The sequence below is a fragment of the Artemia sp. Qi Xiang Cuo genome, chromosome 2, assembly GCF_049724085.1.
Source record: "Artemia sp. Qi Xiang Cuo chromosome 2, ASM4972408v1, whole genome shotgun sequence".
In the NCBI taxonomy this organism is placed as follows: Eukaryota; Metazoa; Arthropoda; class Branchiopoda; order Anostraca; family Artemiidae; genus Artemia; species Artemia sp. Qi Xiang Cuo.
The window spans coordinates 31,134,570-31,153,129 of record NC_142795.1 but is presented as its reverse complement, the minus strand read 5'-3'; the positions used below and the strand labels follow the sequence as shown (position 1 = coordinate 31,153,129).

At 35.8% G+C, this 18,560-nt stretch overlaps 1 protein-coding gene across 2 annotated transcripts in view; it reads left to right on the top strand.

Annotated features, from left to right (window-relative positions):
• The window catches only part of LOC148955136 (uncharacterized), a 431,876-nt gene that overhangs the window by 302,385 nt on the left and 110,931 nt on the right, over positions 1 to 18,560 (top strand). For both annotated transcript variants that reach the window (XM_089100529.1, XM_089100520.1), the window contains one exon: positions 4,794 to 4,914. In XM_089100529.1, the coding sequence (XP_088956655.1) occupies positions 4,794 to 4,914 (121 nt within the window). The remainder of the gene's footprint in view (positions 1 to 4,793; positions 4,915 to 18,560) is intronic.

Sequence of the window (18,560 nt, the reverse complement as noted above, 5' to 3'; positions counted from 1 at the left end):
TAATTTATGCAGATTTAAATATGAAAAATAATGTTGAATTTGGTGAAAGATAAGCACAAATACTAAATTTGACTTTTCATTTAATGTTGTGAAACAAACGAACAAATATCGGGGTATCTAAGCGTAAGGTATAAATAATGCCCAGGATAAATTATGTATAAATCAGCCTAAATTAAGAAAAATCCGAGCGTGGTATTGTCTAGTGAAGCGTCTGTTTCAATCATGTTATAAACGATAGCAAAAAATAGTGTGGATAAATTAACATTTTTTAATACATTATTATATATTTTGGAATTTAAGATTAACCATGTAATGGACAGAATGATTACCTGCTACATTTGAATGAAAACTGCGGTACGAGAAAAAAACACATAATCTACAAAAAAAAATTCAACTAAACATGGGGAAACTGCAAACAAATCAAAGAAAATTAAATAATTAAAAAATCAAATATTTGGAGACTATCCCAGTTACAGTTCCCTCTTCAACTTTCTTTACTATGTAAAACTTATGTCACCTAACATATAAAATTAATAGATAAATATCCATTTTGAAAGGAAACTATTTTTCTGGATCCGTTGAAGCATTTCAACGTAGGTGGTTCTGTTTCTTCTTGCAAAATTTTTCTGAAAAATTACCCACTTTTTCCTAGAAAGGAACATTTCTCTCTCTACTTAACCAGGAAAGACAGAAAATTTTGGAAAAAATAAAGAAAATAGATAATTCTGTTGTTGATATGACGAAAGCCCAGAAGATATGACTGTTTTTCTTCACTCTACCAAGTATTCAAGCTACCACGGAGTTGAAAGAAAATAAAACTTATCCTGGGAAATGAATCAAAAGCACCTCTTACTTTTGGTTAAGCCAGAACAGGTATATGGAGAGGGCTTAGCTCACAGAATAAAACAAAATTGCAGTTTGAAGCACAATCCTACTGGCCAGGTCATACTCAGGATGTCGACTTGGCAGATGGAGGTAATTTTTCAGGGCGGTTGGGTTCAAATATCGGAAATGCATAATTGATCGCGTAGCCAAGAATTAAGTAAAAAAAAAAAAAAATCAGCGATTTGACACTAGGACCCTTTTTTTTATGTCAAAACGTAGGTGACCACATGTGCAACCCCTAGTGGTGAGGGGAGGAAGTGGAAAGACAAAGAAAGGTTCTGGGGTATTTTCCAAAGGAAGGTAGTCTTTTGAACTGTTCTTTAGGGAGATAAATAGTTAAGACTAATTGTCTACTCACATTTTATGTTCAAAGTTTATTCTTGATCTATCTTGTAACATTAAAACAAAACCAAATTCTCAAGATGAGTAGAAATCTATTTTTTTGTTCGGTTTGTGCTAGAATATTTTCTGTGTAAATCCAATTAAATAAAGCCACTTCTAGGTTTATAAGAGAAAGCAGATGAATATTTCTTCTAAGAGCAAGTTTAAATTGGAGTTGATGATGCTAAGGGTAAAGTATTTAACCTACTTATACCTTATTTGAGACATTCTTCTTTTTACGAAAGAGTGTACCTTAAATCAGGCGTTGCTTAGAAAAAGGCAATAAGATTTAACATATTCACCCTGTTACCAATTACTTTTTAAATTACTTCGTATTCGCAACCAAGCTGGAAATGGCGATTAATTTTTGATTATGGTACATGCAGTATAACTGACTAGCAAAATCAGCATGAATTTTCGATTACCTAGTTCTGCGTCGCACCGCCAGACCGTCCTAAATTTAAAAGGCACTAGCCCTTTAAATTTTCAATCGAGTGAGCTCTTTTCGAAGCATTTACGACAACAAATGACCATCTCAATATTTCTGTCAAATACATTTTGGGAAAATACTAGGTGTTTGTGCGTGTGTTGAGGGGGTATATACACCCTCCGATCACTCTGAATCCCAAAAAGGGCACTAAGACTGCTGGTTAGCAGTCCAATGATCCTCCTCCGAAGTTTATACGATCACCCTTTCTATATAAACCTTAAATGTCCCAGGAAATAACTTACATCCCTTTCGCTGAGGACTGTCGGGGGTTGTCATCCTCAAAGACATAATTTTCGGACCTTTTAACTACGTTGAACAAAATGGCTATCTCAAAATTTCGATTGAATATGCTTGGGGAAAGGGTGGGCATGGAAGGGGTGTTAGTTTCCCTCCAATCACTTTCGACAATTAAAAAGGGCATTAGCTCTTTCAGTTTCCAATCAAATAAACCCTTTTTGTAGTTTCTACGACAACTCCTTCCTTACAAAGTGCTCTGGTCTAAAAAAATAAATAAATAAATAAATAATACACTGTGCCCACATCGATCTTTACTTAGGCAGCGCTATTGCGCTGCGTCAGATTCAGCTACCCATAGTAAGACGCTGCCCATATTCCTTAAGACTCTAACTTAGGTCACTAATTTCGCCCCTATCAGGTCACTCCACTACATCTGAGTGGTTCTAAAGTGGTTATTTTACCGGATCTGGTGGCTATAACCTTTCTAGTTTATAGTATTTATTATTTGGAAGTATACAGACAGTTTTAATGGGAGATTTTTGGCGGAAGGGGAATGTTTCACGGGAAGAATTTTCCATTGTGTGGGAAGTTTCTGGGGGGAAATTTTACACAGAGGAAAATTGCCAGGATTCCTCTCAGAAATTCTTTTTCTGTATTACTATGTCTTTGGCAACTTAATTTTACATGTTGAGATGGAATTGGGGGAACTTGCCAAGGAAACTTTCAGCAGATTTGAAATTGTCTGGGGAAAATTTTCATGGAGGGGGATTTTCCACAAGAGACATTCTCCGTGGGGAATTTTCTGTGGGAAAAACTGTCCTTGTGGGAGATTTTCGGGGGAAAAGTTTGACGGAGGGGGACGATTTCCGGTATGATTTGAAAAATAATGAGAAACCTAATAAAAGTATTTTTTTTCCAATGACAGGAAGAAGCATTTTCCGTCCTGAATTTTTCACAGGAATGTTTTTGGGGGAGGGGAATTTCCAACGAGGGTGGAATTTTCAAGGGCAAATTTTACAAGGGAATTTTACGTGACTGGAATGTTCCATGGAGGAATTTGCCGCGAGGTGACACGAATTTCTGGCATTATTTAAAAGACGGCTAGAAATCAAATAAAAAAGAAGTTTTTTCAACTGGAAGTAAGAAGCAACTTTTAACAATTAAAAATAACAGAAATATTTTCGTTTATGAGGGGGGCTGTTTCCTTGATATCTCGCTCTTTACGCTAAATTATTTTGTGTCCCAGTTCTTTAAGAATCAAATTAATGGGAAAAATATGTCGCACTGACTATTTGACAGGTAACTCAGATTTTGCAGGTAATAAGATCGTCTACTTTCATATCCTGCCGGTATTAAAAAAGATAGGACGGTCTGGCGGTCCTACGCAGAACTAGGCAATCAAAAATGCATGCTTATTTTGCTAGTCAGCATGCACAATAATCAGAAATTTATCGCCATTTCCAGCTTGATTGCGAATACGAAGTAATGTATAAAGTAATTGGTAACCAGGTAAATAAGTTAAACCTTATTGCTTTTTTCTAAGCAACACCTGATTTAAGCTAAACTTTTTCCTACAAAGAATAATGTCTCAAAGAAGGAATAAGTAGGTTAAGTACTTTTTCCTTAGCATCATCAACTCCAATATAAACTTGCTCTTAGAAGAAATTTTCATCTGCTTGCTCTTATAAGCCTAGAAGTGGGTTTATTTAATTTGATTTACGCAGAAAGTTACACAGGAACGAAAAAAAAAATAGGTTTTTAGTCATCTTGAGAATTTGTTTTGTTTTAATGTTAACAGATAGATCAAGAACAAACTTTGCACATTAAATGTGAGTAGACAATTAGTCTTAACTATTTATCTTCCTAAAGAGCGGTTCAAAGGACTACCTTCCTATGGAAAATAGCCCAAACCCTTTCTTTGTTTTTCCACTTCCTCCCCTCCCCACTAAGGGTTGTACATGTGATCACCTACGTTTTAATAAAAAAAAGACGGATCCTAGTGCCAAAGTATTGATTTTTTTTTTACTTGTTTCTTGGTTACGCGATTGATTTTGTATTTCCGATATTTAAACCCGCCCCTGAAATACTACCTCTATCTCCCAAATCGGCATCCTGAGTATGATCTGGCCAGTAGGATTGTGCTTCAAACTGCAATTTTGTATTATTCTGTGTGCTAAGCCCTCTTCATATACCTGTTCTGGCCTAACCAAAAGTAATAGGTGCTTTTGATTCATTTCCAAGGATATGTTTCATTTTCTTTCACCTGCGTGGTAGCTTGAATACTTGGTAGAGTGAAGAAAAACAGCCATATTTTCAGGGCTGTCGTGATATTAACAACGGAATTATCTATTGTTCTTTATTTTTTCCAAAATTTTCTGTCTTTCCATTTCATCTATTTTCTGTCTACTAATTAGAAAGAAAATTTCCTTTCTAGGAGAAAGTGGGTAAAATTTGATAATATACAATTACATGTGGGAAGATGGGAAAGAATAAAAAAAAAGTTTCATTAGGATAACGGCCAGCTATTATTTCCTTTACCGTAAATTTTCTAGAAAATCACTAGATATATTTACAAATATACGAATTTATCAACTTCTCATATTTTTAAGCCTCCATGGTGACAGCTCCCATTGCCCTTCCCTGTGAGTGTCGTTGTTTTCATCCCTTGTGATGGCGTGATGATTATATTTTATTTGATTTTATTATGAATTGAAAGTAGCCTATCATTTGTTTCTAATTGTGTTTTGTACTACAACATATATATTTTTCGACACAAAAAAAGTTTTTCTCCTTATTTTAGGAAGGCGTATCTGGGCCCTTCTTCAGTGGCATTGCAGTTGTTGCTGATCGGTCGTTGATTTTCAGGCAAGCCAATGGGAAAATGTCCAAGATAGTCGATCTAAGAAAAATAAGGAAATTGGGCAAGTTTTCATTGAAACTGTAAAACTTAAACTTGTCTTTTAACAGATTGTTTGTTTTGTGTATTTTGCCTTTGTTTGTTCATTAATGGCATAAGTTTTGCTTGTAAGTATTCTTTACCTTACTTTCCGTAAATAGTGGACGTCAAAGAAAAATGGGCATCCTATCAATTTTACGAATAAATACGAAACTTGTTTTCAACTAGCTTCCCAAGCTTAGAAATAAACATCAATTTAGATCATTTTTGCGGGGGAGGGGCAAACTTTGGAGGGAAATCTAAATGTTCAGAATCAAAATTAAATTAGATTTGCCTCTCTTCGGAGGCCTCTCGAAGACTTTATTTAAGCAATTTATTTCGTTTGAAAGTCTGTATTCAAAATAACCTATGGAATTAGTTCAACATCAGCCCTCGAAAAATGTCTAAGAGTTTCAAGTACATAAGACCAACTGATCTTCGGGGCTTAAATATGTGTTTTCCTTACGCTCATATCCCTCTTTACTGCTGCTACTACTAACAACTTACTGCAGCGCAAAGCCGCCCAAGATAAATACAACTTCACACGCTCCTCCTCCATCCCAATCTATTCAAAGACTTCCTCTTTACACCCTTCCAAGAACTTCCTATTTACCTTAAATATTTTCTTTACGACATCCTTCCATCCCATTCGGGGACGACCGGCTTTTGGTTTAGTCCTAGACAAATGACGGACGATGACAATCTTAGGCTATCTGTCATCTTTCATCTCCCAGCCATATCACTTTTTCTCTCATTATAGCCCTAGAAAGTGGGATTGAACCAAATTTTCATACAGCTTATTGTTCGAGATACAATCAGTCAGTCGGGTACCCAAAACAACACGTATGCAATTTCTCTGGAAAACATATAGCAAATCCTCCAACGTTTTATGGAGCGCCTGCGCTTCAGAACCATACTTGACCACCGCCATCACCGTAGCTTCCAATATTCTAATCTTGGCACGCAGACGCATCCTCCTATTCTTCCAAACTTTTTTCAACTGTAAAAAAAACACCTTGCGTTTTGGTTATTCTACTTTTAACATCTTCACTGCACCCACCATCTTTACTAATAATACTACCTAGGTTAAGTGAAGCTGTCCACTTGATTGTTATTTTCGTTTTCTAGCATCATCTCTTGACCTTCAGTTATTCTGAGTCTTTGCGACTTGATGTTCTTGACATTAATTTTTAATCTTATTCTTGCACCCTGAACTCCTGGAACCTCTAGAATTCAATTTATTTTGCTAACATTGTCATCGAGGATGCTCAAATCATCAGCAAAATCTAAATCTAGGAGAATTTTACATGCCTATTTAATTCCGTGATCTCCCATTGCTTTTGCAATGAACCTTTAAAAAAGTCCAGCAACAGGACCCATTTAAATGGGGATAGAAACGACCCTGGTTAACTCCTTATTTAATACGAAACCAGGTACTAGCCTCATGTCCTACCTTAACCACAGCAATGTTGTTCTCGTACTTTGCACTAATTACTTAAATTTAAGTAGTGACAGCATAATGATTTTCAACGGAGCCTTACCCTGCTTTTAAACGGGGCTCCGTCCATAGATTCTACGGCAGCCCTATCTTGTCATTTCATGAAAACCAGCAGGTGGCATGTTAAATCATAGGGAATGTTTTCTAAGAGATGTAGGTGGCTGTTACGTAATCGGAGTTGAGGGGTGACGCAATCTTGCGTGAGCTGATTTATTTGCTTCAGTATTGAAAAAGAGTTCACCGTATCAACATCGAGAGTATTATTCCTTAGTAATGGATGCTTTTACTCTATTGGATATTGAAGGTGCTAACAATGGCAAAATGAAACCTAGAATGTGTAATGTTGCAGTAGAAAGTAATAGGGGTTGCCGGCTGACCCTAGGATGAGACGAGATGTTCGCGCGATATGTAATATCATTAAGCAAATTCAAGTCGAAAGAAAAGTTATGCTTTGCAGCAAAAGGGAATAAAATGCTTATACAAAGATTACAAGACGAATTAAATGCATTAGTGAAATATTCAGGACAAAGATGTGAATCAATCTATAAGAAAGGAGTAAGTATAATACTAGCGAGACAGAGTCATAATTAGTCTATAATCGGCAGTGAGAGTGTCAGGATTTAAAAATGACTGGATTCGAAAAGCAAAAAATCATACGGGATCTAGTAATTTTGGAAAAATGTTTGATTCTAGATGATGATTCTCTAAAGTTATCTTTTCAAAGTAAAATATTTTCTCAAAGAACGTTTAACGACATAATGAGAAATGATCTACCGTCTTTGTAGTATTGTATGAAACTTTTACGTCGTGGCCTAGATGCATTTACTCAATTTATTGATATATTAATTGAAACAAAACAAAATAATATTGTGATATTGCTTTTAACCACTACCTAGATTCAAACAAAAAATAAGTGGTCATTTTAAAAAATATCATGTCTAAACAAGTTTTTTGACGTCACTCGACTACTCCTCCTCCTAGAAGACATTCATTTCATTGATCTGGAGTCAATGAAATGAGTTTCTTTTTGGACGTGAGACAGTCAACATCGAAAAAATTTTTTTTACACATATGCATTAAGCTTGTATACACTAAGCAGCTGGTTATCCTATGATAATTTTACTTTTGTTGACGAGTCAATCAATCAATCAATTTATTTAAAAGAAACACAAAAAAATATAATGTGATCAGTGAAAAGTATTATGTGACTAAATGAAAAGTGCAGATTATGCAATCCATATAAATTGCACAGAGGATACGCTATACAAATTAAAGACTGTAACTCCTGTCTTCAAAAAAGATTTGTGACTCTCATACTAGATGTTTCCTATGCTCCAATTGTCACTATGATAAATGTGAACATAGCAAAATACTTACCCCGGCATGATTTCAAGAAACCCTAAACGCGATTTCAGTTTATTTTTAAGAGACTGGTATCGTCGTGGTTTTAAATTGCTTTGGGAAGAAGAGCCTGGTCTATGCTTTAATTGCTGGAATATTAAGAGAGTCCGGTTTTAACGACATCGCTATGAAGATACCGGCTACTTTGATTATAAACCTACAGCCTTTTATTGGCTGTTACAGAAAGTGATTCTTCAAATGATAATTTTGCGTATGACATTGCTTCAAATAAACAAATTGAAACACATGAATTTTATAATATGAATCAGAAGAGTAACATTGATTTTAGGAAGAGATTTAAGAAGAATGAAGTTACCTTATATTGTATAAAATTTGACCCCAAACTTTGCATGCCAAGATGAATACAAGTTGAATCCTGACGAGATGCCACCACTTATCATTGACAATGGTCACTTATACATCGAAAAAGAAATCTAAAAGACACAAAGTTTTTTACATAAAATTCTTATTAGTGAACAAATTAACAAACATTTTTAAAGCATTTCATTCTTTGGGCGCTGAAATTTATATTCCACAAGTGGAACCACTAGAAAGTGGTTCAATCAGTCAACGGAAAACAAAATATAATAGTGCATGAAAATCACAGCTTTTGGTTGATAAATCTTGTACTCGCTTCCAGTTTTGAATAATAGATTGTCCACTTTGCTCAAGAAAGTTTTTAATGAGAGGTGCGTAGAAATCATGGGCTAATTTTAACAGTTGATGTTGATGGGCTACGATTAACAAGGATAAAGGTATTGCTAACGCTTTGAATATGATTAAAGAAATCCGAGGGTAGGTAATAGGATTTGTATTTGGACATTTAATGATCCAAATTGAATAAATTGATTATTTGATTTGTGTTCATGGTATCAAATCTAATAGAACACTGATATCAGAGGAAATTTCCCAATAAGATTCAAATTGCTTTAGTGAGATTAATTCAATACTCTCTTCCAATTGTTTGGCAAAGCTACACTCCAAACATAATATACCCGTTCAGACAATAGTCATATCTTGAGTACCCGACAAATCCAATACATAATACCATCAGTTTTTGCAAATAATTCTTCGGTTGCATCATTTAAAAATAATTGTGAATCTCGATCTAGGGATTGCATTGTCAATTAATATAAGGTCCTTTAGGATTTATCAAAGGATAAATTGTAGAGTGCAATTACATTCACTTTACATACAAGATACAAAAGTCCCAACATTTGTTCATGATCCAACGGCACTGGCAGTTTTTACGAATACCAAAGAAAGTTTAGAAGGAATGTTTCCATTGATAAATTACGAATCAGTGTAGGTACATGTACCCTTAGCAATACATCGTTGATTTGTGATTGTATGAGGAACAAGCAGTTTGATATTATTTCCACTAGCTCTCAATTTCCCATTTGCCAAAGCAACAGAAGTCAAAATTTGTTGTTTTCGTACATGAATTATTCCTGAGGTGAGGAAGACTGTTACATCGGGAGCGGTGCCAAGTACTTTTCGCAAAATAAAATTGGACGGTGCAAGTTGTAGCTTTATATCAATCTTAACATTGGGAGACAACCATTGAGGTTTACTAAATATCTCGTGATTTAATTTCTCAACCAAGTGTAAATCCTTAATTGTCGCACGTCTAGGTATATTCGTAGTGCCAGTTCCGATTTTTATTCATATCCAGCATCCAAACCTCTCAAAAGCTTATAGGACGTTGGAGTCATCAACATAAATTGTATATAACTTGCATAATTTGAAAGATAGTTGTTAGTGCTAACCAACGTTCCATTCATGTGGGCACTGATGTGTCTAAATAAATTCTGTAATCTATAATTTTCATACGATAACCCCTCGGCTGCACCCAGTTTTTTATTATTATAGTTTTTGACAATGACATGTAAATCTATAAATGTGGAAGGCAAATCTATGAAATAATCTTCATTGGAATAAATTTGAAAATGTACGTTTTCAGAGAGGGGTTGTTGCGGATAACATTTCTCATAATAACCATGTTTCACACTCGCATCAACATTTTCTATATTGAAAAGATTTAGAGACGAGTCCACTGAAGGATGAGATTCTTTGTGTGGTAAATATGCCATTTCTAGGTAAAGAAATCCCTTTCCAATCTAACAATTTTAAATTTTGGTTTGTTTTTCTTTGACAAGATCTATGTTTACGCTTCAGGCATGAATTGAGACTGATGAGTGATGAGGTGTTTCTCACCCTTTTTAAACCTTTTCCGCTTTGTCGCGATTTCAATCGCTCGCCGAGGGATCGCGCGCCAGACCTGAGATTTCCGAAACACTTTGTTTAAAATCCTTCACAGAGCCCTAACTATGCAGTGTAGAGGACGCAAAATCTGCGGCAACCGGTGTAATATATTTTTAGCCAGGGGTAATGCAGAGCGAACCAACTTAGCAAACCAGTTGCTAAAATCGTAATGGAACATTAACGAATGACCCCTGTAATAGTCCATTCCATGACCCAATTGTCGTGGTCCAAGATTAGCGATATAGCAATTAATTTCAGGAGAAACAAGAGTATTTTTTCAATTAGCCGTCTCACTGGAAGGGTCGAAAATGACATGTAATCACAGCCAAGCCTTTTTAATTGGTAGAGGATCCCCAATTCACTTCTTATGTTAACTAACAGAGCTCCAAATACGAAGTGTTGACTAGAATATATTGAACATGCTTTATATTGTGGTGGTGAATGTGTTGGTGACTGGTTTTTCGTTCAAGAATACGTAGAAAGGGACATTGGTATTACCGACTTTCGATGACTCAACAAAGGATGCGTAAGGAAATATACAGTTGTCTGATGGGAAGCTGGGTGCATAGTCTAAATAGTTAATATGATCCTTGCCACTAAATTTTTGTGCTTTAATAACGATCTTTAAAACCGAGAATCTTACGTAAATCTTAATTGAGAAAAATTTTTTCATTCTCAAATGGATTGGTAGTGTAAACTCTCCTCTGTTCTGTTGAATAGTTGAATATGAAACCACCCTTCTTTTGAATCGCAATATTTTTGTTGATAGCTGGACACAGCCCTTGTATATTGCTGAATTCCTCATAGGGTATAGTGGCAAAGGAGTAATCATCAGATTCAAGATTTGTTACCAAACCCTCGTCAGAGAAGTCAAACGATCTTACTTTAATCTCATATGTACGATCCTTTCTCATGATATCATAAGTATTTTAAGAATACAATCAAGAACAGCAACTTCGTACCTTTCCTCGAATTTGATAACGGGGGAGAGTTCTGTCCAAAAATCACTTGTTTTATTCAAATCATCAAAGAGGGGGTCAGAAACATTGGACATGAATGTCACATAAAAATCATTGGACATTGTATATATCTTCAACTGCCACCCAAGAATCAAAATCAGAATTATATCCTAGTCAACGAACAAGCAACTGTCTCTTACCCTTGCAAGTTCGAGTTCTTAATATATTTTCAATTTCATACATTCCAGTGGTTTTAACTTGTTTGCAATTCATAATCATAAAAACCGCCAAGAATCTCGTCATCTTTCACATCACGTAGAGGATACTTTATAGGTTTATTTTCTATGAATTTCGACACTTTAGAAAGATCAGTGGCCGACAAGTAATTCCCCTTTTCCAAAATATTATTTGTTGCATTTAATCGAACAGTATCACCAACATTAAATTTTTTCTTCACAACCTTTTCATTGGAATATTGTTTAAGAAAAGTGTCAAGTGTACGGTTACTGTGATGAACTTCAAGAGGACTAACATTTAACAGAGATTGGTGGGTCCTTTGATTATAAATCAATATGATTTTATCTAAATCTTGAATAAATTCAGTAGTATTTTTCAACATACAATATCTCGAGATTGAAAGTCGAATTGTTCTTATCAAACATTCAGCCAATACCGCCTTCATCAGACTATAACAATGATAGAGTACTCTATTATATTTCAACAATAACTTTTTTACATGTGAATTAACAAATTCACAACCCCGATCCGTTTGAATTTTTCGACAAGTTTTGTTCAAAGATAAATTCAAGGACTCTAGCAACTTCACCGTCTCTCTTTGAAAGCAATGTAACGCCATATGATAGCGACTAAACGCTGATTGCATGTAAATTATACTTGTGCGGGTTATTTTGACGTCTTTGAATCTTGTCCAGAGTCAAAATATCTGCTTGTAATATATTCAAGGGGGAAAAGGCTTTAGTTTTTCGATAATGATTACAGCGAATTTTATGATTTCGATGAAGAGTGTAGCTGGATTAATTATGTAAACACTCTGTCGCCAACTTCTTTTCATCTCCAGTGACTCGGACAAGTGTGGTTGGGGGAGCTAAACTTCCCACTTCACCAATATTTTCATAAACACTCTTCAAAACTTGAGCCATTTTGAGCGTAAACGTTATGTGAAGCGCCCACCACCCTTTTGCACACTAATAGGTGATTCACTGAGTTTAACACGCTTTCGTGTAATACACTTTAAATCATCACCCCCACTTGGCGTGCTTTTTGAAAACTATATATCTTTTGATATTTCTCCATATTCCCTCAATTGTTTTAAAACGCGTTTATTCCCAATAAGATTTTTTGGAAAATTTGATGACTTAAAAAATGTATACAATTGACTATCAAATGACTCCAGTCTTTTAAAATTTCTGACCATATCATATACCAAATCAATGAAATTTTAACTCTTGCCGTGGATTAGAACTTAATTTTTTGTCATTAATTTGTAGAAATTCATTTTCAGCGAGATATGTCAGAAATCTTTTACTTTGCTCGCGATACGATTGAGGTATTATATCTACAACACTTGATGAAACTTTAAATAAACCTTATTCTTCCACTTTTTGCACTTTCAAAGTTTTAGAACTTTTAGAACTTGGAGGTTGAAAAATGACCTTTAGTTTGAGCGGTCTTTCACTGTACGGTTTATGCCTGTCAACACGTCGAACTGTATTTTAAAGTAAAATTAATTTTTCTCATTGGAAATTGTTTTATTGTTAATAAATTTATCAAAATTATCTTCAAAGTGCTCTTTTGGTGAAAGAGCGGGTTCTATTGGCGTCAATTTGTAAGGTTTAGCCATTTCTAGAAAATAGTGTTCACATGTCCCGCGATTATCGGCAGTTACAAGGAAAAAAAACTACTGCCCGCTTGAACAAGCCTTTTCTTTTAAAATATATTTCTCTCTTTTGGCAAGATACGGCACGTACAAGTGAACGATGTTGCATTGTCTGTTGCCTAACACCTTCTGATACTTGAATTTTGCCTTCAGTTGAATTTCAACAGAACTCAGATAGGAGATTAATGAATTCATTGTCAATGCCGTGTTTGAGTATAGTCTTTCTAAGTCATGGTTTGGAATTACCTAGGACGTAAAATAGATGTCTGTACTCAAGTAGCCTCTTCAGCGTCATGATGGCAATGAATGACGTCTTTTACTACTGAGGGGTTGATTTACAGTAATTTTACTGTCAAAAATATCCCTGACTACGCGCAACTCTTCGGGTGTGTTTTGATTGAGATCCAATAGAACGTAACCATAGGTTTGCGAGTAGCTTTATTGTAAGCCGATTGTAAAAATTTCGGTTCGCCAGGATATCTTTGCTTGTTCAAAGTTATAAGAGAACTTGAATCGGGGACAGCACTATAGATGATATAGTAAATACAATTCAAAGTAAGTGTTCTAATACATTTGCTCTGATGAAAGAGGTTATGGAGAACAAAAGCTATTGCGAATTTTTCATGATGAGATCGGACCGCGAATAACTGTAACATCTCCTGAAACCATTCTTCAATGGATTTAGCTAAATCATCGATAATCAACCACAGGGTTGGTTCAATGGTGTATGAATTCGTATGAATTTTATGTCTTGTGCAATAGTCATTATTTTATCGTACGACTCTTGCCACACACTAAAGCAATAAAGGATATTTTTAGGGTTTTCTAAAGTCATTCAACCACGATTTTGTATATTTTTTTTAAAGCGTTGTTTTGCAATTCATTGATGGTCCGCAAAGAAATATCTGAACGAAGTTTTAAATTGATACGTACTCCTCTCGCTGTCAAAATACAACTAACAGAATCTAACCTAAATCTGTTGAACAAATACTCAAAAAATAGAATAAATGGTTTCTTTAATATAAACAAATGCATTACACATTTTAAAAAAATGTTTACATAAAAACCAGTAAACAACATAATCAACACTAGGACATTTAACATGCACTTAAAAAGGTCCCACCTGGAGGTCCCGATGCGACCAGATCCCCCGGAGGACGCGGCAGCCACTGTGGCGGCCGGAAGATGTGGTTCCCGTTGCGGGCGGGGGCGATGATGGTAAAATCATAATATAATATTAAGTACTTTTTAAAACACAACGATTCCACTTTGCTAAAAAAAATCATATGTAAATTATATAAATATTAAAGAAAAGTAAAAACATGTAAAAACACTACATACAAAAAAACTACATATAAAAACACTAGAAAACGACTAGAAAATATACTGCTGAACTGGAGACTGATTAGACCCCCTCCCACCAACTATCTAGCTTTCTCCAAACCGAGACGCCGTCTGTAATCTACACATACATCTCGATCTGAAGTAAGGTAATGACCGTGTGGTAGTACTCTCACACCGTCCACGCGCACATAGACTTTATCCGTTATGGCCGACATGGCATTTTTTCGACTCAAACTCAAACTGTATAGTTTCTAAATTTTAAAGAGCAAAGGGTAATGACACTCGCTCTTGGAACTAAATTATTCTCTACGCAGTTCCTATAAACACTCATATAGAAATTTGCTTTTACATAGTATGAAGGAACCCCTTTGCAGACTTGTTTGATAACCCTTATTATGTGTTTGCACACAGTACACCTTCGGACCTGCAAGTACACCTTTGAATATCGAGCTGCTCCCCGTCTTGGGTTTTAAAAATAACCACTTATTTGAGGCCTGGCACTTCACTAACTCCGGCTAAACAGACTCTTCCTAGTTGGTGTAGTCCATTCGAGAGCTAATGTCCTTACTATTATCCAAATCATCTAATAAATTTCCAGTTTTAACTTTTAACAGTAATGCATCTTTATCCCCATAATATATGAACTTACCCCTCCCCCGGCCATTGGAGCTTACACACATTGTAATGAAGTTCCAAAATGAGTTTTTTTTTTAAATTTCTAATATGGCACTGCAAGCGTTAATGTTTTTACTTAAAACTACATTTCTTTTTTCTATGCAAAAGGACTATATTCTGTTTCGGATGAAGGTCAACGATAAGCTTATGTCTTTAAGGTGTCCAGTGAATACCCCATTCTCTACCAAAGATAAATTATAGAGACTCAATGAACCCCTAGGCACCGGTCTGTTTATGCACGGGAAAACGAAGTTCTTCACCGCGTCATGAATTTCCATTGGTATTTCACGATCAATTTAAAAAAACAATCCTTGTGCTCCATTCTACTCAACAGTTAAAGGGGCAGGGAAATTTGAAGCAGAAGGATTGTCCAGCCATTTGTAATTCCCACACGGCAAAGAGAAGTGAGACATTACGGACGAACAAAGGGAGTTCATATTCAGGAAAATGACATTCAACGTTTCACCGGTGCGTTGTCCAGTCGGATCCGTTTCCAAGATACGATCTTCTGGAAAAACATACCCTCCCAGCATAGACCTCTAAAAATAAGTGGTGATCCACGTCGGTGATCAGACCTTTTTTCATTGCTGATTTTAAGAATTAAATCCATCTCCAGATGAGGGAGTAGAAAAAATACCACAAATTCAACCCAAATTTCTCGTTAATTTTATCCGTGTTTTTTCATAATTCACAGTCGACAAGGCTACATTGACGATCGTCAAGTGAATCATAAAACGCTTCGATAGGCGGTAATTTTTTCTCACGGATTCTCGAGGCGGAATTGTATTACTCATAGGGTAAATGACCTTACATGTTAATAAATTGTTCATTTCAAGATCTGGAATGGGCTGTTTGGGGAGGGGAAACTATTAAAATAGTCACTTTTTGTACTTGAATGAGTTGACTTAAGGATTTGGGGAAAAAACTATAAGAATCTAAAAAAGGATTTTATTCAAGTACGTTTTATCATTTTCAACTGTTGTCCATTTGAATCCTAAGAGAAGCAACTTCTCAGATGATTTGGGTATGATGTTATATGAAAAGATCTCATCTACCCATCCGCCATCTACAGTTTCACCGTTCTGCAAATGTGCCAACGTTGGTAATATGAATTTCAAACCACAGCTGGAATTGTGTATTTAAACATGTAGAAAGTATTGCTGTCTAACATTTACATTACAAGAATTTTGTGGCACCCTCCCCCCCCCAAAAGTTACTCCCTTCCATAACATTGGATTACATAAATGGTTGTAGTCGTGGACTGACAAATCCCCAATACCCTCAAAAATGTTTTACTTACACACACAACACATATCTTTATTTTTAATTGCCAACTCGTCTTCTGGTGATAGAGTTATTGGATAATTTACGTTGCGCAGCCGTACAATTGACTTATTGGCTGTTTTAATAAGTGAAACCATAGGTACGCCTACATAATTATTCCCACCCAATATCTCAGATACCTCTACTAATTGCATGATATTACTGGAGTCTCCTCACGGGTGGACATAAGAAACCACAATGGCTTCATGTTCTTTAACACGTGTGCGTCAGAGGGGGTTAGTTACACTCCAATACCTTTCGACTATTAAAAAGAGCACTATCTCTTTCAATTTCAAATCAAATGAGCCCTTTTTGAAATTTCTACGACAACACTTTCTATAAAAACCTTTTACTCCTCCAGGGCATAACTTAAAACCCTTGCATTGAGGGCTGTGGGAGAGTTGCCATCCTCCAAGACCGAATTTCCAGAACTTTCAGCTACTTTGAACGAAATGTCTATCTCAAAATTTTGATTGGATGTGTTTGGGGAAGTGGTGGGTGTGAGAGGGGGGTCAGTTGCCCTTCAATTTACTTTTGACTACTAAAAAGGGCACTAGTCCTTTCAATTTCCAATCGAATGAGTCATTTTTGAAGTTTGAACGATAGCGTTTTCTCTAAAACCTTAGATGCCCCCAGTGCACAACTTACAACCCTTGCCTTGAGGGCTGTGATGTGAGTGTCATCCTCAAAGACACAATTTCCAGAACTTTCAACCATGTTGAACAAAATGGCCATCTCAAAATTTTGATTGGATGTATATGGTGAATTGGTGGGCGTGAGAGGGGGGTTAGATGGCCTCCAATCACTTTCGACTATTAAAAAGGGTACTAGCCCTTTCAATTTCCAATCTAGTGAGCCCTCTTTTGAAGTTTCTACGACAAAACTTCTTATAAATACCTTATATGCCCCCATGGCATAACTTATAAGCCTTGTCCTGAGGGCTGTGGGGGCGGGGGTTATTCTCAAGGACCTAATTTTCATAACTTAAGTGCCTTGAAAAAAATGGCTGTCAAAAAATGTTGATTGGATGTGTTTGGGGAAATGGTGAGCGTGGGAGGAGTATTAGTTCCCCTCCAATCACTTTCAACTACTAAAAAGGTCACAAGCCCTTCCAATTTCCAATTGAATGATTCCTTGTTGAAGTTTCTACGACAACTCCTTCGATACGAAGTGCCCTTGTCTAAAGAAACCAAAAATAATACATTGTGCCAACATCGTTTTTACTTAGGGAGCGCTTTTCCAATGCTTCTGATGAAATACATTTATGTAAGCGTTTAGGGTGAAATTTTCCAAACGAGAGCAGCTGTTAAAAAAACCTGTCTTTTTCAGTAATTATTTAATGGTTTGTGTGGTACCTATCCAAAAGTAATTATTCGCGATCTGCCCAAATGCATTAATTTAGCAGACATTTGGATGTGTCCTCTCCTATATAATAGCAGCTGTCCAGCAAAAACAGGGCTTTTACATCATTAATGGTTTAACACAGCCTATGCCTTTTTTTACCAATCTGCTAGAATTGTGAGAATCTTGCAATAGCAGGAAGGGATATGGTTTAGATGTCTATCTAATATACAGAGTTATAGTTGCTCAAATTTGGTTGGTGGAAGGTATAGAAAGGCAGAATTGCCAGCATATAAGCAGATGTCCAAATTTTGTTCAAATTTCTATAGGAATCCATTTTAGAATGATGTGATACGTTCAAAATCTTACGCAAGACTAATGAAATTTCCATTCTAATAGCCGTTTTTATACCCCCTATGGAAAAATGAATTACTCGGTTTCCCGTTAGAGTAGTAGCAGATAACATTTCTGTTTTCCGGGAAATAACGGGAAATATTTGCTCCATAAAATCAATAGTCTTTATAACGGTTCTCCATGTATAAAATGGCAGAGAATTTGCTTGCACGAAATGACGGATAAGCATGAATATGGTGGAACGATGTAAGAACTATGCCATTACTTGAGAGGGGTCCCCTGAAGGTTTTTAAAAGGAAATCATGATTTTTTGGGGGGCATGAAGATTTTTTAAGGAACATTCAAAGAATCCTGAAATAAAGAAGCCCTGAAGGTTTTTTTATAGAACAATCTTAGAAATCCTGAAGTAAGCAAGCCCTGGTCCTCACAGGTTTCTTAAAAAGAAAGATTAGGTAAAACCCAAGAAAATCATGAAGTAAAGAAGCCCTGAAGCTTTTTTAAAGGACAATCTTAGAAGTCCTGAAGTAAGGAAGTCCTTGAGGTTTTTTAAAGAATAATCTTAGAAATCCTGAGGT